This window comes from Prionailurus bengalensis, chromosome A3 (assembly GCF_016509475.1).
Source record: "Prionailurus bengalensis isolate Pbe53 chromosome A3, Fcat_Pben_1.1_paternal_pri, whole genome shotgun sequence".
Lineage (NCBI taxonomy): Eukaryota > Metazoa > Chordata > Mammalia > Carnivora > Felidae > Prionailurus > Prionailurus bengalensis.
In genome coordinates, this window is record NC_057354.1 from 87,888,135 (window position 1) to 87,915,602 (window position 27,468).

Sequence of the window (27,468 nt, forward strand, 5' to 3'; positions counted from 1 at the left end):
CCACACTCAGACTGGGATACTGTGGCCCGGTTGCCCACAGCCTCCCCGCGGCTGCTGAGTTTGGGTAGATCTGGGAATGGGGAACAGGGCCAGGGTAGAGCATGGAGGCAGCCCAATCTAAAGTCGGCTGATGACCGTCTTGGACACAGACTCAGCGACCCATGTCTTCCTGAAACACTCCTGGTGTCAGGTGTGGTCACCTAGAGATGGGGCGGTAATTGATGTTCAGGACACAGGCTGGGGTATGAGGGTGGTCCCCACCCGGCAGCAATTCCGTCAGGTGTGTGGACCTGCTGGGCACCTGGGGTTAAGTCAGATTCCTTTTCATAGACTATGGGGAGTCCTGAATGCAAGATGTCAACAGCCACCTTGGAGCTCTATTGAGAAAATTTGCCTGGCTTCCAGAAATGGAGAAATCAGTCCCTTAAATTACCCACACTCCCTGTTTAAGACCCTCAAATCCCTGCCTGTGACACTCACCACCTCATACCCCATCTATGGGTATTTGTGAGTTGTGGACAACTGAGAGTTCTGTGCCCACCTACCATCCCTTCCACTCCACTAACTCTGCCTGTATAACAAATAAGTTCTATGTACAGATGTCAGTTTAGTAACTCCCAGGTGTAGACTTAGAGGAGGTAGGAGTCAAAAGTGACCCTCCACCCTGTGGGATGGAAGCCACCCATGATAGGAGCAATCTAGAGCTGAGTAGAGATGGACACCACCCTCCCCCCCCCCCCCCACTGTATGTGAGATAGCTTGTGTGCATTGTCAGGAAATATACTTTTATAAATGCATGTATGCATACACAGCAATGCCATTATATTTGTACAATATAATGGTAATATAGTATAGAGGGTGTATTTACATGCCTAAAAGAAATAAAAGGTAAACAGGGCCCTCTGCCCTTTCTCATTTAATGAAAAGGCAGTTATTACAGGCCTGAGATATGAGGCACGTCATTTGGCACTAATCCCTCCCAGCCAGGGTCACCTGTGTCACTCCTGGCCCCACAGGGACTCAGGGTGGAGGCTCTGATAGATGAAAGGCCTGGTACTGGTGAAGGGAAGTCTGCAGCGCATTGGCCTCCAGATGAAATGTCCCTCCAGTGTGCTCTTAGCAGAGAGTACATTTCACCCTTGATCTCCCAGGACACATCCTCCCAAAGTACTTCTGGAGGAAACCATAAAAAGGTGGAAGGGAGGTTTTTGCCATCACATCCCATCAGGTTGTGGGGAAAGAACCCCACTTCCCTTGGGTCTTTGCACTTCTTTCTGCCTCTTTTCCACTAGGGACTTGCTACCTGAGGGCCCCACCCCAGCATAGCCCATCTGTTGGGGGAGTTCCAAGGCACAGGGGAATAGAAGGAAAGTGTGGGGGGCTGGAATAAAGTGAAGTTGGTTTAGAGTCCTTTAAACTTGAGCCAGTTCCTTTGCCTCTCTGTGCCTCAGTTTCCACATCTGTACAGAGGAACCTATAGCTGTTACCTTGAAAGTCAGTGCTAAAGGTCAGAGGTGATGTCTATAAAACTGCAAACACCCAGCGGGACCTCTATAAATATTCTGTTGAATGAAAGGGGGTGCTCTGAGGTGACCTACAAACCACTCTGGGAATGGGCCCCCTTCCTCAGAAGCCTCCCCCAGCTCACCCCCGCCCCTTACAGACTCCAAGGATTCCACGCCTTTTCCCCTTGGCTAAATGCTGCCCTGCATTGGGAGGTGGGCAGCCCTGGGGGGTTGAGAACAGCTGATGAAAGGAGGATTAGTGCCACCTTGCAGACCACGAGGTGTGGCCTTCCCCAATCCCCTTGGAGGAACCCCTCACTCCACCAATCACTCAAGTTTCCGGCTGCCTCCCCGAAATGCGGGTCAGGGAGCCAGGGAGGCTGACCGTGCTGCATCCCCGCCTCAAAATGGAGGCCACTTCGTGCCACACATGGACACAAACAAGGCCACAAGGATGACAGGGGCGTGTGCACACAGGCAGGCCAGCGCACCTCACCGCACACACAGCTAGGCTTCTACAGGACCAGACAGTGGCTTAGGCCACCCCACACCTCTGCGTGCACAGCCCATTGGCCAGTGACGGGTATGGATGGGGGTCCTTTTGTTTTATATTTAGGAAGGACGCACCAACTGTGAGGAGGAGGAGGAGGAGGCGGCGGCAGCCGGAACAAACAGGCCTCCTCCCAGCTGTGGCTCTAACCGCCCGGTGCAGCCGAGGTGCAACGGCCTTTTCGGTGGAGCCGGGATACCGGCGGTTAGAAGAGATGGACCAACTCTCACCCACAACTTCCTGCAACCTCAGTCTCTGCTGGCACCCGCGCACTCAGATGAGCCTACCTGATTCCCAGATTAATCCGGATGCAAATTCAACAATCCATCTGAATAGAGCCCGTAATGGCCGCCTGTTGGTATCACCGAACTTTTATGAACAATGCACGGCGCTGCTACCTGCTCTCTTGAAGCGGTCCCTCAGGCCTATGCATCTCAAAATGCCATTTGGGCCGCATCCTGTGTCCTCAGCCCTGTGGCCAACCTTGACCCTGGTGAAGCAGGATCAGGCTGCCCCCAGAAGGCTCTCCCTTTTAAGAACTGCGGCCAGAGCTCCCCTCCTCATTTCCACACTTCTCTGGGAACAGGAGGGCAGGAAAAACTAGGGATCCCTTGGCTGAGTGAACAACCGGCCACCACACCACCACCCATTATCCGGAGTGCTTTCACCTGGGAGCTTTATGGATGCACCTGGGAGCTAAGGACGTAAGAAAGCCCACAAAGACCCAGACCTCCGGCTCCTGCTGGCAATTCTCCTTGTGGATGTGGGTGTGGGGAAGGGAAGCATTTAGCGGGGTCCACCGCTCCCCACCCCCATCGGAGAGCAGTGCTGGGGCAGTCCAAAACCGGGAGCCTCTGAACACTTACAGACTGCACGATGGTATACACCAGGCAAGGTCCTGGCAGCCAGACTCATCGGAAGACGCTGGGCAAGGCGCCAAGACTTCTAGGGCTTGAGCTGACCGAGGCCTGGGGAAACAGACTCTCCCTCCCACTCCAGCAGCCAGATCTGGGTTTAGCGTCATTCCGAATCTGCTGGCTTTCTGCTTGGATTTACAGAAGCCACTGGACCTACAGGAGCTCAGCTGGGACCTTGCAGGCCTCACCCTGCAAGTCGCAGTGGCTCTACAAGGGCACACCTACCCACTTGCCCAGTAGGCATTTTGGCAACTGTGAAGGTGGGGCAGATTGTTGCATGGAAATGAGCACTGGATTTGGGGTCACAGCTCTTCCACCCTGGATGGACCTCCGACCATAACCTCAATATGAGTCTGTTAATAGATACAATAACCCAGGACCAGGCCTCAGGCAGCAGTTGAAAGGTTTGAACGGTTCATGCAAGGGACTGCACTTTGGAATTTTGTTTTTTATTTTCATTTTTGGTTTTGGGATTTGTGGGGGTATTAGGTTTCTTTTTTTTTTTTTAATTTTTCTGGGTTTGTTTTGTTTTATGTTTGTTATGTTTTTCCTTTTGTTTTGTTTGTTTTTGGCAGAAGGACCCACATTCTCAGCAAGGGTCTGACTAGGCTCTATCATTTTGGTCTTATTTTTCCCTTTGTTTACATGCGTGCTGCGCCCCCCTCTCCCCCCACCCCCAACTTGCAAGCAGCCCAGCAACCAAATGTGTTGTCTTGTTGGTGTGTTTTGTGTGCACTGTTTTCATTTTCAGGGAACTATGCGTGGCTCCTTGTGTTCTCATGCTACTTTTGTTGTTCTGGGCAGTGGCTTGGACTCCGGTTCCGTGCACCCACCGCAGGGTCAGAGCTTCTAGGTACCCCCCTCCACCTTCACCTGCTTTGACCCTGCTGGGCAAGGAGGCTGATTTTCCCCGAAGCTGGGGCGATGAGTGAGTACATGCACTGGCAAGGAGGAAGGGGACCACGGAAGCGTGTTTCCTTGGGCTTATATAGGTCATTTGGATGTCATTTGGGGCATTGGCCCACGGTGCACCACCTGTAGGGAGAGAGCATCTATGGGTCCTGTTGGCTCTATACCATTTCCTCAATTACCCTTGACTGAGCCTGGGGTCAGAGTAGCCCTGAGCTCCCTCCCTATATCTCTCCGATTTGTATTGGGGGTGGGGTGGGGTGGGAATACGAATCATATTAATTTTGTTTCTATTTCCTGTTTGCTTAATATAAAATAAAGATTGGCCTTACGCTTCGTAAAGCCGGTAGCGGGTTACCGGCAGTGTATCCCGCCGAGTTCCCTACCCCAGTTTGAGAAACTGATAGAGGACACCGAGGCTGAGCGGGCCTGTCCAGGAATCCCTGCAAGCTGGGTAGTCTAGGCGCCTGGTTCGTCCCCCACCGCATCCAGGAGGGAGGTTGGAGGATCTGAAGGTGCCAGGGTGGCACTGAATACTGCGGAAAGAAGTCTCGGCGCCAGGCCCGGGTCTTGTCCCCAAAGCAGAGGAGTGGGCGGACCTGGGAAAGCCCGGTGGCGAGCGCAGGAAGTGGGGAGTCGGTTGCAAGGTCCTAGTTGGGGCCCCCGCAAAGGCCTCTCAACCATCTCTCTCTGTCACCATGTTCACCCGCGGTCTTGCCCGTCACACGTTGATTCTTTCCACAAACATTAATGAATACCTACTATGTGCCAGACCGACCCGGCAGGGGCTGCTGGCTCCCAGCTTCCCAACCGAGAGCCTGTCTCTCTCTGAACACTGCGGGGTGCGGGCTTTCTGACCACCCCACCCCCACCCCCACCCCGGGGCGGCCGCGGAAGTGGCTGGGGAAGGGATGCCTGCGCTAAATTCGAAGGGGGCAGGTGCCCGAGGCCAGGTTCCCTTGATGCCGCCCCCACACCACAGAAGAGGCTGTCACCGCGCCCAGCCAAATCCATGATCTCCACAGATATGTTCTTGGCACAGTATACACTCACTAAATATTTGTCGAATGAGTGAAAGGAGACAAAACTGTCAACATCTCTCATCTCATTAGGTAAAAGACCGCAACGCCCTTTCCCCGGGGGACGACGTTCGTCCGAGAGGACATCCTCATTTTTTGACGTTACAATGTTGTTCCTTACAACTGTTACAATATAAATTTGACCATGCCACATTTTTGGCATTTTGTGCAGTCCTCAACTTTGGGAACCCCCGAAATATAAAACCTCAAATATGGTTCTTTTACTGGACGTGGAAAACCTCAAATACGGTTCTTTTACTGGTAGCTGGGTCGGCAGAGCCTCCAGCTGGGACTGGAGCAGGAGGTCGCTCCAGGAGCAGGGCGGCGAGCGGAGGGTAGTGAGGCTCCCGCCTGTCTGCGGCTGCTTAGTGTGCGGTTCCACCAGCAAAGCCAGCCAGGGGGCGAGAAAGAAATAGCTGGATAAATCTGCGCCCCTCCTCCCCGCTCAATTCACAGGCCTCCAGTTATCCGCTGGAGCTTGAAATCACTGGGTGACTAAAGCCTGGGTTTGTTTGGTGGTTTGCTCCCGCGGCCGCTGCCCAGCCACCCACCCTCGCGGGGACCAGTCGACTCGACTCGTGGAGCTGCGGGGAAGCCAGGGCTGGGCGTGCAGGGCCACACTTACAAAGTAGATAGGTAGCTAGAGGATTGGATTTCAAAAAGTTATGCGTGCTCAACATAAAACAAAACAAAACTGAACCCGAAGCGGTAGAAGGCTCCCCCAAATAGCCACCATTCTCAGTTTCAGGTGGGCCCTTCCAGATTTTCCCACTCTCATATGTAAACATCAGCAAAAGTGGAATCGTATTACATAAGCCGTTTTGCAACTTACCTTTAAACAAAATTTAATCCGCAGGGGTCATCTTTTCGGGTCAACCATTTCGCGCTGTTCCGTGACCGTGACCGAACCGAAAGTATCCCTTTGGTTGGGGAAAGCCGAATTCTCCCCACCTCTGCAGGGAGGGTCCAGCTGGTTTTCCCTAATATAAACACTGTGGAATAAACTTTCAAGGCACAGGTCTTTGCGCACTTGAGTATTTCCGTGAAATAGATTCCTAGCAGTGGAACTGCTGCTTCAAAAGGTTTACACGCACTACAGTTTTTAAAAACGTGTTTTGCTTAATTTGAAAATGGTAATTAGCTCCTGTGATTCCGACATCAAAACGTTGTGTTGTTAAGTACACCGTGAAAAATCCCTCCCATCCCTGCCCTCTCTCTTCCAGTTCCCACCTGGCTCTAAGGCAGCCATTTTTTACTTTCTGGTTTGTCCTTCCAAAAGACATTCACGCTTATGCAAGTCAGGGCTGCTCTGTTGTTTTCTTGCTTTTATTTATTTATTTTTTACTCACATATGACACCTCCCTATATTTTTCTGCACCTTGCTATTTTCACTTACCAGTACATTTGGGGATGTAAAGAACGTCTTGTCCCTTTTTTCACAGATGTATAGTATTCCATTTATATGGACTGGGTGGGGCCATAATGCATGTTGGATAACCCATGTCCTATTGGTGGAACGGTTAGCTTTTTTCTTATATGTTGCTATTATATACAATTCTGCAATAAACTTGTTCCTTGGTCATTTCCACGTGTGTAGGTATATGTCAGAGAAGTTCCTAAAAGGTGGAAGAGTATGTTAGTTTGTAATTTAGAAGATAATGCCAAATTCCCTCCATAGATGATACACCACCTGTGCCTTATCTACCCACCTCTGCTCCCCCACCCCTCTCCCCAGTCCCAGCAGCAATGCCTGAAAGTACTTGTAGCCCCAAATCTTGCCATCACAGTTTAGGCTTTATATCTTGAAAGATACTGTCAAGTTGCTCTTTGCGGGGGAAAGTTTGCAGTTTATACCCCCATCTTTTTCCTCTGCCCATATTGGGCATAGATATCTTTTCTACCTTTGCCAGTCATATAGGTGATAAGTAGTACCTCATTGACATTCTAATTTTTATTTCATTGATTATTAGTGAAGTTGACTATCTTCTCATATTTGCCGGCCAGGGTATTTCTTCTGGTGTTATCTAACAACTCATTTCCTTTGACCACTTTTAATTTTCAAATATTCCTTTCCTTACTGATTTGTAGAAACTCAGCATTAAGGATAGTAGCTCATTGCTTTCAATATGTGTTGCAGTTTTTTAAAGTTCATAATTTGCTTCTAATTTGTTTCTGGTGGCTTTTGTTTTCTAAAGTGTAAAATAATTTTCTAATTATAAATCTAACCATGTTTGTTTTGCCATATCATGTATAAACGGAAAGGTCTTCATTTTTTCCTGCATAAAGCATGTACACTCCCAAGATGGAACCAACCAAACACTCATTAGTAATTGAAAAAGATAAATATTTTCTTTTTGTAATATGTTGCGAAAGTGGGAAATTTTTTGCAAATTTTTTTCCATTTAATAAACATTTGTAGAAACCTTGCTTGCTGTCTAAAACTGCCTCATTCTTTTAACAGCTACATGGTATTCCATTCTGCAGATATCATTAATTTAACCAGTCTCCTATTGATGGGTATTTAAGTTGGTTCTACTTTTTCGCTATTACAAGCAATGTCTCAGTGAACATCTTTGGATCCTAATTTGGACAGATGGTTTTTTAAAGTCTCATTTATGAGACAATCTGAAAAATGTGTAACCAAGTGGGACTTTTTTATATTAAGGAATGATTGATAATGTCTTTGATTGAGACAGTATTGTTGTTATTTTGCAAAGGAAGTTTTTTTTTCAGAGACACATATAAAAATATTTCTGGATGAAATGATATGATGTCTGAGATTTGCTTAAAATTATGAGGATAGAGAAGAAACAGGATTATTCATGAATTTATAATTGTTGAAGTTGGGGGATAGGTATGTCAGGGCTCATTCTACTACTTTCTCTAATTTTGTGTATGTTTGAAATTTCTCATAATGAAATGTTTAAAATAATAGGCATTATTTTACACATATGTTAAAGTTATGACAGATATTTCTGAATTCCATGCCCAAAATTTATACTCCCAGCAATTGTGTATAAATGTGTCATTTCACCTCACCCTCCCAACCAGGATATACTGAATCTTTTAGAGTGAGATCTTGTCAAGTGAAAAACATTTTTATTGACATTTTTAATCACTAGTAAGGTTAAGCATATATATTCATGTACTTATTCTTCATCTTAATTTCCTCTTCTGTGAATTTTTTTATTCATGTGCTTGGTTATTTCTCTATTGGTTTACTGTTTTCTTATAGTTGTGAATGCTACTTTTATACTAAGGAAGTAATCCCTTTTTTTGTGAGATGTGCTGTAAACATGCCCAAATCTTTTTCTTTTTTAAATATTTTTTGTTTAATATTTTTTAATGTTTATTTATTATTTTGGAGAGAGAGAAGCAGACAGAGTGAGAGTGGGAAGCAGAGAGAGAGAGACAGACAGACAGACAGAATCCGAAGCAGGCTCCAGGCTCCAAGCTGTCAGCACAGAGCCCGATGGAGGGCTCGAACTCATGAACCATGAATCCATGGCCTGAGTCGAAGTCAGTTGTTCAATCAACTGAGCCACCCAGGCAGCCCTCTTTTTCTTTTTTTAAACTTTGTTGTGAGGTTTTTTTTTTTTGTTTTGTTTTGTTTTTTTTACTGAACTCAAATTTAAATTGTAATCACATCTAATGGTCATTCCTTTTGGGGATTGTAGTTCTCTGTTAGAAAGGTCTTCTACCAAAGATAAAACTGCATTTTGCTACATAGTCTTTGTGACAAACCAAACAATAAAAATGTACACAAGGTAAGATAGAAGAAATCTTTCCTCCCTGACCAGCTTTCACTCCTAAACAGTGAAGAGAAGAGAGGTGTTCATCCTGCAGACTTGATCCTACACAAGCACAAGTTCACACACACACACACACACACACACACACACACAGTGTTGTTTTACTCGTTCTTTAGAAAAATAGGTTTATATATACTTGCCGTTTTTATATAGCAGTATGTAATGGACATCCATCAAGTCAGTATATGGGGATGTACCTCATTCTTGTTAATGTCTACATAAAAACCAAAGGCATCACTAATACTGTTCCATTGATAAACATTCAACTTTTTCTTTTATTTTTCTCTTACAAACTATTCCACAAACAGTAAATCTATCTTTATCAAGTATATCAATATTTCTCTGGAGTCAAAACCTTTATAAAATTTCTAGGACAACAGAAACTATGCCATTTTTAATTTAGCTAGGCATTGTGAAATTGCCCTCTAAAAATATTCTCAACAACAGAGCTTGAGAGAACCTTTATTTCCCCCAGCTTTGCCAGCACATTTTCTCTAGTCTGATAGGTAAAATATGGCATCTGGAAAAAAGAAAAAACTAGCTGTCATTTGCTGTTCTAACTTTTCATTTTCTCTGATTCTCTCTAAGCTTGAGTACCTTTTCATAGTTATTAGACACTTACGTTTCTTCCTCTCTGAATAACCCATTCATATAATTTGCTCAGTTTCCCACTGGGTTGCTCGACTTTACTCCTTGGTCTATAGAGGCTGTGTATTTAGACATTAAGGCTCTGCTATGCATGTAGTATGAATATTTTCTCCTAATCTGTCCTTTGTCTTTTAACTGTCTCTCATCCTGCAGAAGCTTTTATTTCTAGGTGCTCAAATCTATCATTTATTTTTTAAAAATTTGTCTATGTGGTGCGCCTGGGTGACTCAGTCAGTTAAGTGTCCAACTTCAGCTCAGGTCATGATCTCGTTGTCCGAGAGTTCAAGCCCTGCGGTGGGCTCTGTGCTGACAGCTCGGAGCCTGGAGCCTGCTTCGGATTCTGTGTCTCCCTCCCTCTCTGCCCCTCCCCTGATCACTCTCTCTCTCTCTCTCCAAAATAAATAAATATTTTAAAAATTGTTTATGTATTTCTTTAATTTTTAGAGCTTATTTTTTATATTAAAAATTTTCTTCTATATTGTGTTTATTTTTACGTGCAGTGTGAGATGAATTATTTCAAATTACGAGCTAATTGTCCAAAAGCCAGGTCTTTAATAATCCTATCTTTCCTCCCACTAACTGAAATGTCCTCATATATGCATGAATTTACTTCCAAACTCTCATGCCAGCATCGTACCGTTTTCATTGCCATAGATTTGTAATATATTTTGGTGTATGGTAATGCAAGTATTTTCTCCTCATTCTTTAACATTCTTTCCTTAACTGGTCTTCCATCTTCAATTTTCCTATTCAACTTGAGGATGAATTTTCCATAAGGAATTTTTATAATAATCACATCGTGGATCAAAGAAGGAAGGACTTTGTCACACGTAAAAATAAGCACATGAGCAGCTTGCTGTGCAAAGGAATTGGTCTGGTGCTGGGAGATGAAATCAGTTAGCATTTTATGGGAAGTTACTGGGAGGAGTACCAGAAAGGGGTAATAGTTCATCCTAGAGGTCAGGGGCATTAGCTAGCCATTATCAGAGATCACCCCCTCCCAAGGCAAAGGCTGGTTGGACAGAATCACCCTTTCCTGTCCCCCTAGGGCTCACTCCTCCTTGAGGAGACCAGAAAGGCAGCAAGACTCAGGAGTCATTCCCTTTAGACTCCTGCATTTTCACCCCACCCACAAAAAGGCCCTGGAATTAAATCTGTCCCTCCTTCCTGGTGCTTCCCCCAAACTCCACCCAGAAAAGGAACAATTCAGGAAAGGGGGCTGTGTCAGTAAGGATGGGCTAGGTTTTGCTGCAGAGACAACCCCAAATCTTAGAGTTTTAACAAAACACAGGTGTGTTTCTCACTCACATGATAAGTCTATCACGAGTGGGCATAGGCTCATCTTCATACTCAGAAATTCAGGCTGATGATGCTTCATCCTGACTCTTGATTCCAGGACCATCACAGTAGGGGGAAGAGTATGTGGCAAATTATGAACCAGCTTTTAAAGTGTTCATCTGGGGGCGCCTGGGTGGCGCAGTCGGTTAAGCGTCCAACTTCAGCCAGGTCACGATCTCGCGGTCCGTGAGTTTGAGCCCCGCGTCGGGCTCTGGGCTGATGGCTCAGAGCCTGGAGCCTGTTTCCGATTCTGTGTCTCCCTCTGTCTCTGCCCCTCGCCCGTTCATGCTCTGTCTCTCTCTGTCCCAAAAATAAATAAACGTTGAAAAAAAAATTAAAAAAAAATAAAAAATAAAGTGTTCATCTGAAGGTGACTTCATCTTTTCATTTTGGCTGAAGTAAGTCATGTGGTCATATCTAATTTCAAAGGGCAGGAAATTAGTGCAACCCTACCCTGTGCCTGGAAGGAGTTGGGAACACTGGTGAACAGCATTCATGATTTATCCACTATCTTAACTTTGATGAGTAGCCTTCTCTGGCTGTTAGCTAAAATAGCAAACACACACACAATGGTTATTGGGTTTCAGTTATTTGGAGAGGATCAGTAATATCCTCTTATCTTGTTTTATTGTCTTCCCAGCATTTGTCATTACATTACATATTCATTTTTTAAATTTATTATCTTCCTCTCTCTGCAACAGAAGGTCTATGGAAGCAAGGACCTTGTTTATTTTGCTCATTTCTATACCCCCCAGACCCTGGAAAAGTATTTGGTGCATAGTAAGTGCTCATCAAATATATGTTGCGTGGTTGAATATGCCTAGTTGTTCATTTACATAAATGAGATATTACTACATATTTTATCCTATAACTTTCTTTCTCTTCATGTCAGTTCGTATCGATATTTTGTCATTCTTTTAAATTGCTACACAGTATTTTGTAGTATATGCATTAGTGTCATTTGTTCAGCTGTTTCCCTTGTGGGGAACCGTGAGGTTGCTTTCAGATTTTCAGCATCTTGAACACTGCTGCAGCAAATATCTTTGAATATACCTTGGAGCAGATGAGCCCATGCTTCGTCTGGATAAATACTTACTAGAATAAAATTGTTAGGATAAAAGTTACATGCGTTTAAGGTTGACAAATGCAACCTTAAAAGGTGGTGAAAATTTACGGCCCTACCAACATTGAATGGGAGTGTGGAATCCCCTACAGCTCACCATTGATCTATTAATCATTTATTAATGTCTTTCCAATCCTACAGGAAAGAAATGATTTTCCATTGTTGTGTGAGTTTACATCATCCTGATTTCTGTGAAGCTGTACTCATTTTTCATGTGTTTACTGGTCATTTGGCATCTTTTTCTGGGAATGGCCCACATAAATTATTTGACCATTTTTCCTCCTGGACTATTTCCCTTTTAAAAAATCATTTATTTATAGTTGCATTATTTGTCATTTCTTTATCTTTTTAAAGTTTTTCCTTCAAGTTTGTTTCACTTTACTTTGGCTTTGGTACTTTTGTCATACAAAAGGGTTTAGCTTTAATATAGTTGGTTCTATCTTTTGTCTATATGTCTCCATATATCCTTTGTCTTTATGGCTCCAGTTTTATATCTTGTTCTTCCCAAGCTTAGGATTATAAAAATATCATCCTATGTTTTCTTTTTTTTTTAATTTTTTAAAGTTTTTATTTATTTTTGAGACAGAGAGAGACAGAGCATGAGCAGGGGAGGGGCAGAGAGAGGGGGAGACACAGAATCCGAAGCAGGCTCCAGGCTCTGAGCTGTCAGCACAGAGCCCAATGCGGGGCTTGAACTCATGAACTCTGAGTTCATGACCTGAGCCAAAGTCAGATGCTTAACTGATTGAGCCACCCAGGTGCCCCTCATCCTGTATTTTCTTTTCGTGCTTTTATCATTTTATGGCCTATGATTTTCCCTCTAATCCATTTGAAACTTGTCATTTATGATGAAAGACAGGAATTTAACTTAATTTTATTACAAATAGGTAATGTATGGTTACCAATCTACGTAACTCCATTTATTGACTATGCTGATCTTTCTCCATTTAGAATGTTCCTGTTATCATAAATCCTATCAATACATATAGCGGGTCTAATTGTGCACTCTTGATTCCATTGTTTCCCACATTTCAATCACTTGAATATTCACCATTTCTGTTATGTTCCATTTATTTACTTAATATTTTAGCATAATACATTTAAGAACATTTTTAATGTTTATCTATTCTTGAGAGAGAGAGAGAGAGGGAGAGAGAGACATAGTTCAAACAGGAGAGGGGCAGAGAGAGACAGAGGAAGACACAGAATCTGAAGTAGGCTCCAGGCTCTGAGCTGTCAGCACAGAGCCTGACACAGGGGTCAAACTCACAAACCGCGAGATCACAACCTGAGCCAAAGTTGGACGCCTAATCGACTGAGCCACCCAGGCACCCCAAGCGTAATACATTTTAAAATTAAATACCTACGTCTGCATCATCCTAAGCACATAAAATCATAGGTTTAAATTTTTTTCTAGTAAACATTAAAATAAGTGCATAACTTTTGAAGTAACAAATGTTTATGTAGCATTTAAAATCATCTTACAGACCACAAGTGGAATGCAGAGGCACTTTAGGGAAATGCTGTTGTTACTTTTTCCACCAATGGATTTGTCCACCTCTGTGACAAAACCTCATTGTAGCTTCATGGTATGTTCTGTTGTTGATGTCTTATTTTGAAATCATTTTAGACTCACAAGAAGTTGTAAAAATAGTACAGAGAGGTTTGGCAGAGAGGTCCTGTGTACCCATCACCTTCTCTCGAAGGTGGCAACTTACGTATTTATAAAACATTGTCAAAATCAGGAAATTGACATTGGTACAATATAATTGACTAGACTACAGACCTTCCTCGAATTTCACCCATTTTTCCATGCACTCATTTTTTGTCTTCATATATAGTTCTATGAAATTTTATATGAAGCCACATTTATAGACCTATATGACCACTACCACGATCAAAATACAGGACTGTTCTGTCACCATCAAGGAACTTCCTCAGGCTACCCTTTGACAGTCACACCCTCCCTTACCTAACCTCTGGCAACCATGGATCTGCTCTCTTCCTCTGTAACTTCGTCATTGTGATAGTGTTCTATAAATGGACCCATGCAGTACATAATCTTGAGAACTGACTTTGGTTTTCTCCACTCAGTAGAATTCCCTGGAGATTCACCCAAATTGTCACGTCTGTCAATAGTCATTCCTTTTTATTGCTGAGTCATAGCCCATAGTATAACTGTACCCCAGTTTGCTTAACCATTCACCTATTGAACATTTGGCTTGTTTCCATTTAGGGACGATTATAAATAAATAAAGCAGCTATGAGCATTCATGTATAGGTTTTGATGTGAACCTAAGATTTTGTTTCTCTTGGATAAATGCCCACGAGTGTGGTCACTGGGTTTTATGGTAAGTGTATGTTTAACTCTTTGAGAAACTACCAGGTCATTTTCCAGAGTGACTGCACCATTTACATTCCCACCAGCAGTGTAGAAAGTTCTACTTTCTCTGTATCCTCACCAGCCTTTGACACCCTCAGTATTATTTCTTTTAGCTATCCTTTTTTTTTTTTAATTTTTTTTAACGTTTATTTATTTTTGAGACAGAGCATGAACAGGGGAGGGGAAGAGAGAGAGAGGGAGACACAGAATCAGAAGCAGGCTCCAGGCTCTGAGCCATCAGCCCAGAGCCCGACGCGGGGCTCAAACTCACGGACCGTGAGATCGTGACCTGAGCTGAAGTCGGACGCTTAACCGACTGAGCCACCCAGGCGCCCCTCTTTTAGCTATCCTAATATGTGTCTCTTGTGGTTTTAATTCGCCTTTCCCTAATGGCTGGTGATGTTGAATATCTTTTCATATGCTCATTTTTATGGCACGTTTTGATATCTGGCGGGCAAGTTGCCTTTCTTATATGATACCTGCCTTCTTTGACCCTGAGAGGAAGAGCTAACCTTGGCTGTTCCCTGAGGCAGGAATGCTTGTGTTAGCTCTTCCACAAAGAAGAAAGGGCGAGGGACATCTATGATTTGACCTCAGTGGTCTGGAACACAGGCTTAGAGCTCTAGGTGGGCTCCAGGAGGCTCTCTGGGAAGAGGATGTAAAGCTTCCAGCACCACATACAACACCCACCACCCCTCCTCCAGTCCACACCCCCCCAAAACACTTCTAATAAATCAGTGCCTTTGGGTATGGAGTCATTTGGGTTTTGTGAGGGAAGTTCTGAGACTGGTCCCACAGTTGGAAATAATAGGATGTGAGCAAAGGGGACCCAGTTGATGGGGCCGCAAATATTACCCCACCTTTTCAGAATGTAGAAAGTACCAAAGAGGGAAAGTTTGAGTTGTCCCAAAAGGCCTGTGGGGTTTCCACCTCCACTCCAAGAGCTGGGCCCATGTCCATCTGATGTGCTCTGCCCAGTGTGGGGTGGAGGGCCACCTCTGAGAGTGACCGCATCCCCTGACCCAGACACATCTTCTTCCCAGGGTTGACTGAGCACAAAGGTTCTTGAGAACCTCTGAGATCAGGGGCAGGACTTGCAAGGCAGGAGGAGCTAACACATACCGTGGAGGAGTAAATGTTAGCTGGCCGGGGCAGGAGCCAGGAAGAACCACTCTCATAAATCATATGGTGGAGGATTTGGAGGGAGAGATGTTAGACTCATTCTCTAAAGCAGGGATTCTAAAAGTAGAATCTATAGTGGTGAGGCTCACAGGAGCCTCCTGGCAGACAGCAACATTCCAAATGCAGGTCCTTTCCTATGTCTTCCAGGGCACTTGATGAACCCATCCAGAAGATTCCATTTTTTTACCCATGACCAAAGGTCTCTTCATTATAACCTATCCATTGAATCATTAAACATTGCTAAAAGAGGGTATTCGTAAAGGTAAATAAGGTTGTTTCTAGACCTTATGGAACACTGTCAGTGTGACCTCGGGGAGGTTATTTAAAATGTGTTCCTCCATTTCCCTCTCTGTAAAATGGGACTAATAATAGTTCCAGCTTCACTGAGAACATTGGGAAGTTTCAAGTCCTCAAAACCGTGCCTGGCCTCAAGCAAACACGGCCCAGGTGTCAGCTTTCGTTCTGACTGAAACACGAGCAGCCAGGCCACTCACTTCTGGCCACACGGCAGAATGTGTGACCCCCGGGGGAGGGTTAAAACTCCCCCAACTGTGGAGGGTTGCTCTGTCACCTGTGCTTGATCAGCAGTGCCTGCGTTGGTTGATCAGGGCTGCCTTGAGCTGGTGGGTTTTCTGCCGACACTCATCTTTCTCCCTAATGGTAAACTACTGTTAGTTCAGCTTCATTGTCAGCAGTGTCATGTGCTGGGAATGGTTTGCTAAGTCCTACAGAATACGAGACTGCATATTTCCACGTGCCAATTTTTGACATAAATAACTAATAACTAGATTTCCAGCTATCCGAGTGTGTGGTTCAAACATGTTATCATCTCTGCCCCTATTGCTAAAGCTGATGTATATATACGGCCCACCCTCCCCCAAATCATATTTTACTTTTGCTGAACACTTTGTTGCCATTTCTCAGTTCTTTAAGTGGAAGTATCTGGTGAACGTAGGCTGCATGGTTTTCAATGTGTCTTAAGTAGCCTCCAAAATTTTGGAGACCCTGTGCATGGATGGCATTGCTTTAGGATCCAGGGGGGTGGCCTATTGTTCAGGACGACGTACGTGGGGAGTGGCAGAAATCTCCTCTGTAGAAGGCACCCCAGCAGCTTGATGTAGTGGCAATGGTCCTTGGACTCCTTCCTGGGGACCCCAGCTTCCCAGGCTGCCCTCCGCCCCTTACCAGCTAGCCTCTTCATGGAACCCAGGAGGGTCTGGGGACTCAGGTGCTCATGCATGCATACACACCCAGCACAGGACCTGGCTCAGGACATCTCCTCCAGTAAGCCTTACCTGCCTGGTCATACCCAATTCTAGCCCGTCCTTTCCTCTAGACTTGAGGACTTAGTATATCTGTTTCCATTTATTCTTTTATTCTACTGAGGAAACAGAATCCTGGCTGGGTCAGAGTGAATTCTTTCTGCCCACGCTACGGTGGTAGACTTGAAATTTGTAACAAGGCCCATTCACACACATATACCCAATAGACACGATATACTGCGTTGGATGATTAAAGAAGCTAGGTCCAGAGAGGGTAAGCAACTTGTCAGAGGTCACAGAGCCGGGCCCCGGCTCAACAAGCTCCCTGTTAGATCACACTGCCTCCTGTTAATATGACTGTTGGTGGCCTATATCCTTAATTAGTGAACTAACCTGCCTCTTGTCATGGCCCCTGCAGATGCCAAAGGGACCATCCGGGAGATTGTCCTGCCTAAGGGTTTGGACCTGGACCGGCCCAAGCGGACCCGCACATCCTTCACGGCTGAGCAGCTGTACCGCCTGGAAATGGAGTTCCAGCGCTGCCAGTATGTGGTGGGCCGAGAGCGCACCGAGCTGGCCCGCCAGCTGAACCTCTCCGAGACCCAGGTAAGAGTGCAGGGCCAGGCCACTCCACCCCTGCCCTACAGCCTGGGAACTTCGTGGGGTGTGAGGCCTATGGGCTGCTGCAGGGAGACCCAGCTTTTGAGGAGTTCAGACACACATTAGGGAAAGGCTTGGAGTTATAGGCAAACCAGAGCAATGAATATAGCGCTGACAAGAGAGAGCTGGCATATGCCAACAGGGGGCCTTCCAGATACGTCAGGCACTTTGGATGGAACATGGGAAAAGGCCAGAGAAATAGGAAGGAGGGGCATCCAGGATGCAGGGAGTTACTCGGGGCTGTTGGTGCGTGAGGGACCCTGCAGGAAAGGACGGTGAGGGGTTGGCTTGCTGGGAGCAAAGGTTCCAGGGAAGAGAAGAAATGATCCAAAATTGGATAGGGGACTTCTCATTTCCCCCTCCTGGGCTTCTCCCCATCCTCCGTACATGCCCGGCATCCCACTGTGCCTCAGAAGCTCTTGCTGGAGAGAAGGAGTCTGAACACCCCCTTTACTCAGGAACGCCTTCGCATTTTAACAATAATAAGCTTAACCCAAAGGAAAAGCTTTTGTAAAGTGAGCACCCCCTCTGCGCGAATGGAGGCATTTCAAGCTGGTAACAGAGACACATAATGATAACAATAATACTAATAATACCTAGTACTCACGGTGCGGAGGCAGGGCTCTAAGTGCTCTGCCTGCGGTAACTCACCAATGCCTCCCAACAACCCGATGATGTAGCTGCCTGTATTATCCCATTTTACAGAGAAGGAGAGGTTATGCCCAAGGTCATACAAAGAATACGCTCCAGAGCTAGGATTGGACAAGCAGTCTGGCATCTTTATGCCACCCGTAAACTGGCAACCATCCTGGGGCTTATAAAGAATGACTCGAGACCCTTAGTCAAGCAACAGCTCTGGTAGTTTAGCCTCATATATGAGGGAGCTCATGGATAGATGTATTACAGACATGACCAAAATAGGACTTACACAGGGTAGAGGCGAGGAAGGAGAGAGTGAGCAGGCAGACAGTCTGGAAGGGTGCGCTTCCTGGAGAAGGCTGTGGTGGGATATGCAGGGGTCCCTGCTGTGCCTGCTGCCGTGCTTCCCTTGGCACCCCCACTGCAATTCAGTCAGGACCGGCTGCTGTCCTGCAGGCCCAGGCCGTCTCCACCTGGACCTGTTGTCCGGCAGAGCCCCAAACAACACAGCAGATGGCCTGGGGCAGCGGGGGCCCTCCCTCCAGCGACACTCAGTCAGGAGGCTGGAAAGCCAGGCTCTGCCAGAGAGAGGGCTGCGGTGGCTGGGCCCGGCCAGAGCTCCTGGGGGGACATCAGGCATAGAGTCACCCCTCAATACCTGCCCCTCTCGTCCTATCTGCCCTCTGCCTAGCCTAGTTTTGCCAGCACACTCTACCCTGAAACTTTGCTCTCCAAAGGCACCTCAGATGCCCAGGCCAGCAGCTCCTTCCCTGTCCTCATCTTTCCCCTGCCCTGCCCCCTATACGCCCGACATTTATCTGCCCTTGGTGGTCAGGGCCAAGCCCCTCCTCTTCCAGGAAGACTTCTTGCCTTCATCCCAAGAGACCCTTCCACATGTCTTGGTAAAGTGTGTGTGTGTGTGTGTGTGTGTGTGTGTGTGTGTACGTGGTGGGCACCAACTAGCACACACTTCCCAAGAACAAGAATGTGTCTGAAAGCCACATCTCCTCTTCAGGCCTCCATGGGGAGCTCAGAACACAGCTGAGCAAACAGTGAGCCCTCAGTGAATCCTCAACTTACTGACTTGCTTACCACTCCCCTTTCTTTTTCCCCCCGTCCCTGGGGTCTTACAGGTAACATATGGTACAGGAAACTTTTGTTGAGACCTTCCCCTGCTCCAAGGGCTTGACGTGTCCTAACTCATTTATTCCTCTCACCACAATCTTATGGGATGGGAGTGAGGTTTTCTCCAGACAGCACTTCTGACACCAAATGTGTGGTGTTTTCTTTTTTTCTTTTTTCTCTTTTTTTTTTTAAAGAAGAACACCTTTCAGTCTTTAGTGTTCTTTAAATTTTTTTTCTTAACATTTATTTATTTATTTTTTGAGACAGAGAGAGACAGAGCATGAATGGGGGAGGGTCAGAGAGAGGGAGACACAGAACCTGAAACAGGCTCCAGGCTCTGAGCGGTCAGCACAGAGCCCGACGCGGGGCTCGAACTCACGGACCGCGAGATCATGACCTGAGCCGAAGTCGGCCGCCCAACCGACTGAGCCACCCAGGCGCCCCTGTGTGGTGTTTTCTAACACCAACAGCAACCAAGTCCCCCTTTCTCAATCACCAACTGGTACTCAAACTATTCAATTCAATTCTGACACTGGCTCCTGGAGTTAGCACAGACACTATAGGTTACAGCTCAGTCTCACAGGACAGTCCCACATCAGATGCCAGTTGCGTGTCCCTGGGCCACCTGTACTTCCGACTGGCCAGCTGAAACATTGGGGGTTCCCTCATCTTCCTCCTCGGGCTTGTCAATTTGTTGGAATGACTCACAGAACTCAGGAAAACACTTTACTTTCTTTTACTCATTTATTGTAAAGGATACAACTCAGGGGGGCACCTGGGTGGCTCAGTTGGTTAAGCATCCAACTCTCGCTTTTGACTTGGGTCATGATTTTGCAGTTTGTGAATCTGAGCCCTGCACGAAGCTCTTAGCTGGTGGTGTGGAGCCTGCTTGAGATTCTCTCTCTCTCCCTCTCCCTCTGCCCCTCCCCCTGCTCTCTCAAAATAAAGGAATAAACTTAAAAAAAAAAGGATACAACTTAGAAATAGCCAAATTTTTTTGGGGGGGGAGAGAAATAGCTAATTGGAGAGATGCATACAGCAAGATGTTGGGGTGCAGGTATTCAAGGAGCTTCTATACATTTTATGGATGTGCCACCCCCCAGAACTTCCTTGTGTTCAACCCAGAAGCTCTCTGAATCTCACTGTTCTTGATTATTTATAACCCAGCCCCTCTCACCTCCCTGGGGAGCCAGGGTGGGGGTTACAAACCTCTAATCACAGAAGTGGTCTTTTTGGAACCAGTGCACATCCTGAACTATATAAGGTCCACCCTGAGTCACCTTGTTAGCATAAACTCAGGTGTACTTTAAAGGGGCTTATTATGAATGACAAAGGGCACTCCTGTCACTCAGGAAATTCCAAGGGCTTTAGGGGCTCTGTATCAAGAATGAGGAACAGAAGTCAAATATGTACATGTTTTAATTTTTTTTTAAGTAGGCTTCACACCCAATACAGATCCCAACACACAGTTTGAATTCATCACCCTGAGATCAAGACCTGAGCTGAGTTCAAGACCTGAGCTAAGATCAAGAGTGGGACACTTAACCAGCTGAGTCACCCAGGTGCCCCGAATATGTACACTTTTTAAATAACAGAATGCGGGACACCTGGGTGACTCAGCCAGCTGAGCCTCTTTCTTGATTTCTGCTCAGGTCATGATCTCACAGTTCATGGGATTGGGCCTTGCATCAGGTTTTGTGCACTGACAGAGTGGAGCCTGCTTGGGATTCTCTCTCTCTCTCTCTCTCTCTCTCTCTCTCTCTCTCTCTCTCTCCTTCTCTCTATACCCCTCCCGAAATTGTACTCTGTCTCTCCTTCTCAAAATTAATTAAATATTTTAAAAATACCAGAATAGGCCTTTATTATTTCTGTGTTAAAGAAAGGGAAACTGAGGCACAAAGAAATTAAATAACATGCTGAAAATTTAAAGCAGGAACATTTGGGGCACCTGGCTGGCTCAGTGGGTGGAACACGTGACTCATGATCTCGGGATTGTGAGTTCGAGCCCCATGTTGGGCACAGAGATTACTTAAAAATAAAATATAAAAAAAAAAAAAATAAAGCAGGCACATTCATTAGCTCACCAGATTAATCTATTAAAAGCTGGCTTTATGGGTAATATTATCCCCATTTCAGGAAACTCAGAAGGTTTATTACCTTGCCCTTGGTTATATAGCTAGAATTCTGTGGAATTCTCCATATATTCACCCATACGTTTGTTCAAAAATATTACTGCATACCTACTATATACTAGATACTGTTCTAGGCACTGGGGATATATCAGAGAACAAAATAGATCAGGCACCTAGCCTCAGGCAGCTTCCATTCTGCATGAGAAAGACAAATAGCATTTATTTATTTTAATGTTTATTCTTCTTTTTTGAGAGAGAGAGACAGAGTGTGCGTGGGGAGGGGCAGACAGAGAGGGAGACACAGAATCTGAAGTAGGCTCCAGGTCTGAAGTGTCAGCACAGAGCCTGACGAGGGGCTTGAACTCACAAGCTGTGAGATCATGACCTGAGACAAAGTCAGACGCTTAACCAACTGAGTCACCCAGGTGCCCTGACAAATAGCATTCAAAAGAGTGATGAGTACTATGAGGCAGATAAAATGTGATATGATAGAGACTGGGAATCTTTGACTGGGGTCATCAGGAAAGGAGATGAATGACAGTGGGCTGAGGTGTGAATGACAGGGAAGAGACAGCCAGGACAAGCGCCAGAAGAGGAGTCAAGACACAGGGTAACAACTGTGAAGACCTGGAGGTGGGAACTAGCATAGAATATTCTGGAAGTGTCTGAAGGCCAGCGTGGCTGGAGTCGAAGCGTAATAGGGAAGGTAGGCGGCAGAGCATATAGTGTTTGGAGGCCATGATGAGGTGTTGAAGAGAGAGTGCTATGAGAGGACCAGCATTTTACAGAGCTCACTCTGGTCACCATCTGGAGAATGGTGAATGAGTGGATGAGGTGGGGGCCACTGCCGTGTTGTCTTGAGCTCTGAGTGATGGTGGAGGAGAGAAGTGAACTGATCTGAGATGTCATCTAACTTGGAGATAGAACTGTTAGGACTCGTTCATCATGACTTACGTGCACAGGGCAAGGGAAAGAGAAATGGTTTGGGCTCGAACTGGTGAATGGTGAGAAGCGGTCAGTGATGCCATGTAACAGGTTGAGAAAGCTGGGGAGGAGCAGGAAGGTGGGAGAGGAATCTGGAGTTTTGTTTTGCATCAGTTCAGTTTGAGATCCAAGTGGAGATGTCAGGAAGGTATGTCAGATATTTCTCTGGGGGCTGGTGTTTCTCTGATTTTACCTAGGAGTCTTGGTCAGGCCTCTTTTGTGGGAAAGGTAAGAGATTCCTTCAAGTGTGCTCAAATAATAGAGGGACTCCTAAGGGATAGAACAGGAGGCACAATCTTGTGTAAGTCCAAGAACAGGGACCACGGTGTAGCCAGGCCTCCTAGGGACCGACCGAAAGCTGAAGACCATGTTGGATCCCAGGACTACAACATCACATGCAGCTCTCCCCCTAGTGCTCTCCTGAATATGCCCCCAACTGCTCTCCAAGTGATTGCCTCCCTCTCTGTGTCCACTTCTCTTCCTCCTGCCAACCAGCATCTTTACCCCCTTCCTGGACATCAAGAGGGTCCTAATCCAGACAGAGAAAATGAGGACTTACTCAGGACCCGTTCTCACTCCAGATCTCTTCCTTAACCACTATGTGCCCAGTTAAGTTGTCTGCATTTTTATTATTTTTTTAATGCTTATTTTTATTTTGAGAGAGAGGGGGTGGTAGAGACAGAGTGAGAGAGTGGGGGAGGGGCATACAGAGAGAGAGAGAGAGAGAGAGAGAGAGAGAGAGAATGAGAGAGAGAGAGAATCCCAAGTAGGCCCCACACTGTCAGTGCAGAGCTCCATGCGGGGCTCGAACTCACAAACAGTGAGACCATGACCCGAGCTGAAATCAAGAGTCAGATGCTTAACCGGAGCCACCCAGGTGCCTCAAGTTGTCTGCACTTTTAATGAGAACCCCCCTTATTGGACCTGGTGCGCAGAACCATGAAGCCTTCCCTTCCCACCACTTACAAAGTTCTGCAGGCTGAAGTGTCCTTCGGATATACGGACAGGGACCTAGGCAGAATGCAACTGATCTCTGGGCCTGGCCTTGCCCAGACCCCCAGGCTGTGCATTACAGGGAGGCTCTAGAGTGCAAGGAAGGGGTCTCAGAGGGATCTAGTTCTTGGACACGCCAGAATAACTCCCACCCCCCACCCCAGAGTGGCATGTGCTCTTCTCCATATCTGAGAACAAGGATAGTCCCACTTAGTCTAGTTCTCCTTGTTTTTATACTTTATCACCCTGCTTTGTTTCAAGGAAAACATGTGGTGCTTAATTAAAGCAGTGTTTCTCAAAGTATGGCCTGCAGACCACTTATATGTAGGACCCCTGGGGTTCTCATTAAAATACAGATTCCAGCTTAGATTCCATGCTCAGCCCCCAGGCTCCAGTCAGAGTTTCTAGGAAAGACCTGACAACCTCTATATTAACCTCGGTATAACCTCAAACTAGATTGACCACATTAACCACATTGCTTAAAAGACTTCAGTGTCTCCAGGCACTTTGCTAAATCCATGATTATAGCTCACTGAGTGATTACAACAAACCTATGAGGAGGCATGATTATAATCCCCATTTTACAGATAAGGAAACTGAGGTACAGAAAGCTTAAGGAACTTGCCCCATGCCATTCCAACTAATTAATGAGAGAACCATAATTGACTCCGGGTTTGACCTCAGGATCTTTGCCACTATCTTGTTTGCTACTTCTACCAAAACACTTACTGTCTTGTAACACTTACTGACCTGTCCATTTCCCCCACTACTGGTGTCTGAGACCCATAGAGTTTTAGGTATTCCTGTTTTTTCAGCACCTGGCAATGCCTACACCTATTGGATGCTTGCTGTTCATGTGTTGTATGAATGACCACAGTCAGAGCAGGAAACAAGAAAAGAAGATGTGGCAGTAGAGGAAGGAAAGGTGGGAGGCTGGCCCCAGGACTCCCCTCATTCTGCTGGCATGAGGGACTTTTTTAAGGCCAGGCTCCCAGGATCCAGGCTGAGGACAAACTGCCAAGTCCCAATACTGAGTTCCAGAGGAACCAGGAGAGGGAGGAGGCAAGATGCAGCCCACAGGAAGACCACAGAAGGGCACCAAGAAGACAAGCGGAGGCCAAAGCCTCCGAAAGTGTGCTTCTGGATAGCACCCCGGCCTACCCAGCATGCAGATGAACTGGGCCTTGAAGGACCTGTACCCAGATTTAACCCTGAGAGAGGGTGACCCCTGTGGTGGAACTGAAAGCTTCCTGGAGGAGAGGAGGGATGAGCCCAGAGGCTCTGAGCCCGTCTCTCACTTAGTTTGTCCCTTGTTTGGTGAGCCTTATGAATCAGCCCCTTAGGGACTATGGGACTCATGGTAGGAGGTAGACAGGCAGGGTGCCTCTCCCCAACCCTTGCAGTTCTGGCACCTTCTATCACCGTTCACAGATTAGAATCACACACAGAACTTAAAAAAAAAAAAAAAAAAGGATACATAGGCCCCTCCCCCTAGAGATTTAGTGAGTAGGCATGTGGCATGGGCATTGGGATTTTGAAAAACATGACTCCAGATAATTTTAAAATGCAGCCCAGATTGACAAGCCCCAATGTAGCCCATAAGGGCCCAAGACATAGGCCTGCCAAATCCCAGCCCCTGCCTCACTTCCTCTCCAGGAGCCTCCTCCTCCCAGAGCCAGCCACATCCACCCTATCTTGTACCCCTGGAGCTGCAGAAGGACAAGACACTTTGCAAAAGCTTTGTCATTCCTTATTGGTCACACTCCTTATTACTGCCACTCCCTTTGTTGCTGGGAGTGGGTTAATGCCACCATCCCACTGGACCCTCAGCTTCCCCAGGACAGGAATCATGACTTCTGGGCCTGTCCTCTCCCACTAGTTCAGAGCTGTGAACAGAGAAGGGAGCAATAAATGATGACTCCAATTCAGGGTGGGCCAGGCACCACGTGAGGCCCTCTACCTGGACTTCCTTATCTGATCCCTGCGACAGCCCAGGTATTTTTGTCCCCATTTTTGAGATGAGAAACTGAGGCTGGGGAGTTCGTGGGGTGGTGCCTAGGTCCTAAAAGGGTGGCTGCTCACTGGGGCAGAGAAGCCAGGGGGGCTTCCCAGCAGGGGAGGGAATGCAACCACACGCAGAGCCACTTTCCCAAGGATCTGGTGGGAGGAGCAATTGAGTTCCGGGAGTGACAAACATAGAGGGTTTTCTCCTTTCCAAACACTTCCTTCAACCATATTTGGCTGCCTGTCCCTTGGCCTTCCCTTACTGCTATTTCCTTCAAATGTCACCTCTTCAGAGAGGCTATGTTTACCACGCATTAATAAGCTAGTCCCCTCCCCGGCCACTCCCCTCTTTATCCTGCAGCCTTTTTCCAAACCAGTGCCTCTCAAAGGGTGGTTCTTGGGCTGCTGTGCACCCCGTTCTGTCCCCAGCAAACTCTTATCTGTCTAGGACAGGTTAAGTGCAGAGATGGAAGTAAGTGTAATCCATTTTCATTGTATTTGACAAAAACATTTGTCCACAACAGACTGGAAAACTTTAAAAAGTGGTTCCTCGGCACAAATAATTTGAGAGATGCTGTTCAAAGCACTCAGAGCCACCTGACAGTCACGGCTGTTTGTTTTCATTTCCTGTGCACCATCCGCCTCCCTGTCTGTGCCGTCCCCTCCACATCAAGGATTCCCTCCACTCTCGTCACTGCTGATTCCCCGGGTCTAGAGCAGCACCCAGCAGGCAGCAGGCACTAGAGGGCGAGGGTCCCTTACTGGTTCACCCAGAGCAGGCTGGTGTGGAGAGACCTTAATGACACTCTGAATACTCTTCTTCCCCCTTTCACTCCACCCTTACTCCCCCCACTCTCTGTCCCCTTGCCCTCCACACCCTTCCTCTTCTTTTCTCCTCCCACCTGACCCCACTTTGCTTTGCTTGTCCCCTCTCCCTTCCCGACACCCCTCCCTGTCCTCCACCCAAGGTGAAGGTCTGGTTCCAGAACCGCCGCACCAAGCAGAAGAAAGACCAGAGCAGAGACCTGGAGAAGCGGGCGTCCTCCTCGGCCTCCGAGGCCTTTGCCACATCCAACATCCTGCGGCTGCTGGAGCAGGGCCGGCTGCTGTCTGTGCCTAGGGCCCCCGGCCTCCTGGCGCTGACCCCTGGCCCACTGGGCCTGCCTGCCGGCCACAGGGGCACCTCACTGGGTGACCCCAGGAACTCCTCCCCATGCCTCAACCCACTGACCTCAGCGTCGGCGTCCCCGCCCCTGCCACCCCCTCCACCGGCCCTCTGCTTTTCCACTGCCCCACTCCTGGACCTGTCTGCCTGCTATGAACTGGGCTCCTCGGCCTTCGCACCCTACAGCAGGCTAGAACGGAGAGTGGGCAGCCCCAGCGGCAGCGGCGGTGACAAGAAAGCCAACATTTAAGCCTCCACCTCCCTGCCACACCGAGTCCCCAAGCACGGCACCACCCCTGCCTCCCCTGCCCCATGGACTGCCCTGAGCAGGCTCCCAGAGAGGCGGGCAGCCTCACATCTGGCCCCACCTGCCTTTCAACTCAGAAACTGTTGCCCAGAAGGCCTTGGTCCCGCAGCTTGTGTGTGCGAGTGCAGTGTGCGTGTGTGTGCCTCTCACTGAAATAAAAGGAAAACAATGACAAGAAGGGAAACAGAGTCTCCACAGCACCACCACTGCCCCTCGATCCCAGAAGGAAAATGGGCTGAGCCAGGAGACCTCTAATGGGAGGGAGCAAAAACTGGAGCCATGTTCACAGTTACGGGGGATGGGGTACCACGCTCCTACTCCCAGTTAGAGCTTCTGCCTGGGCATTGCAAAGCCCATGATAGCCACATGGACGCTTCTGCTGGTTAAGCATTGCTCTTTGCAAGCTCCTCTTCGAAACATAAAAATATTTGAAAGGTAGAAATGTCAAATTCTTCAAGAGGGTAGAAAATGACAGGTGCCTGGGTGGCTCAGTTGGTTAGGCCAGGCTGTTAAGCAACTCTTGGTTTGGGCCCAGGTCATGATCTCATGGTTCAAGAGGTCCAGCCCCACACTGGGTACCCTCCCCCTACCCCAACAGCATGGAACCTGCCTGGGATTCTCTCTCTCCCCTTCTCTCTGCCCCTCCCTGGGCTTGCTTGCATTCTCTCTCTCTCTCTCTCTCTCTCTCTCTCTCTAAGTAAATTAAAAAAAAAAGGGGGGGGGGCGCCTGGGTGGCTCAGTCGGTTGAGCG

At 47.0% G+C, this 27,468-nt stretch overlaps 1 protein-coding gene across 1 annotated transcript in view; it reads left to right on the forward strand.

The window, feature by feature from the left end:
- Positions 1-26,892, forward strand: part of VAX2 (ventral anterior homeobox 2) — a 28,400-nt gene extending 1,508 nt beyond the window's left edge. The window contains exons 2-3 of the mRNA XM_043603617.1: positions 17,127-17,314; positions 26,214-26,892. Coding sequence (XP_043459552.1) covers positions 17,127-17,314; positions 26,214-26,660 — 635 coding nt within the window. The 3' untranslated portion in view covers positions 26,661-26,892. The remainder of the gene's footprint in view (positions 1-17,126; positions 17,315-26,213) is intronic.
- Positions 26,893-27,468: the final 576 nt, after the last annotated feature.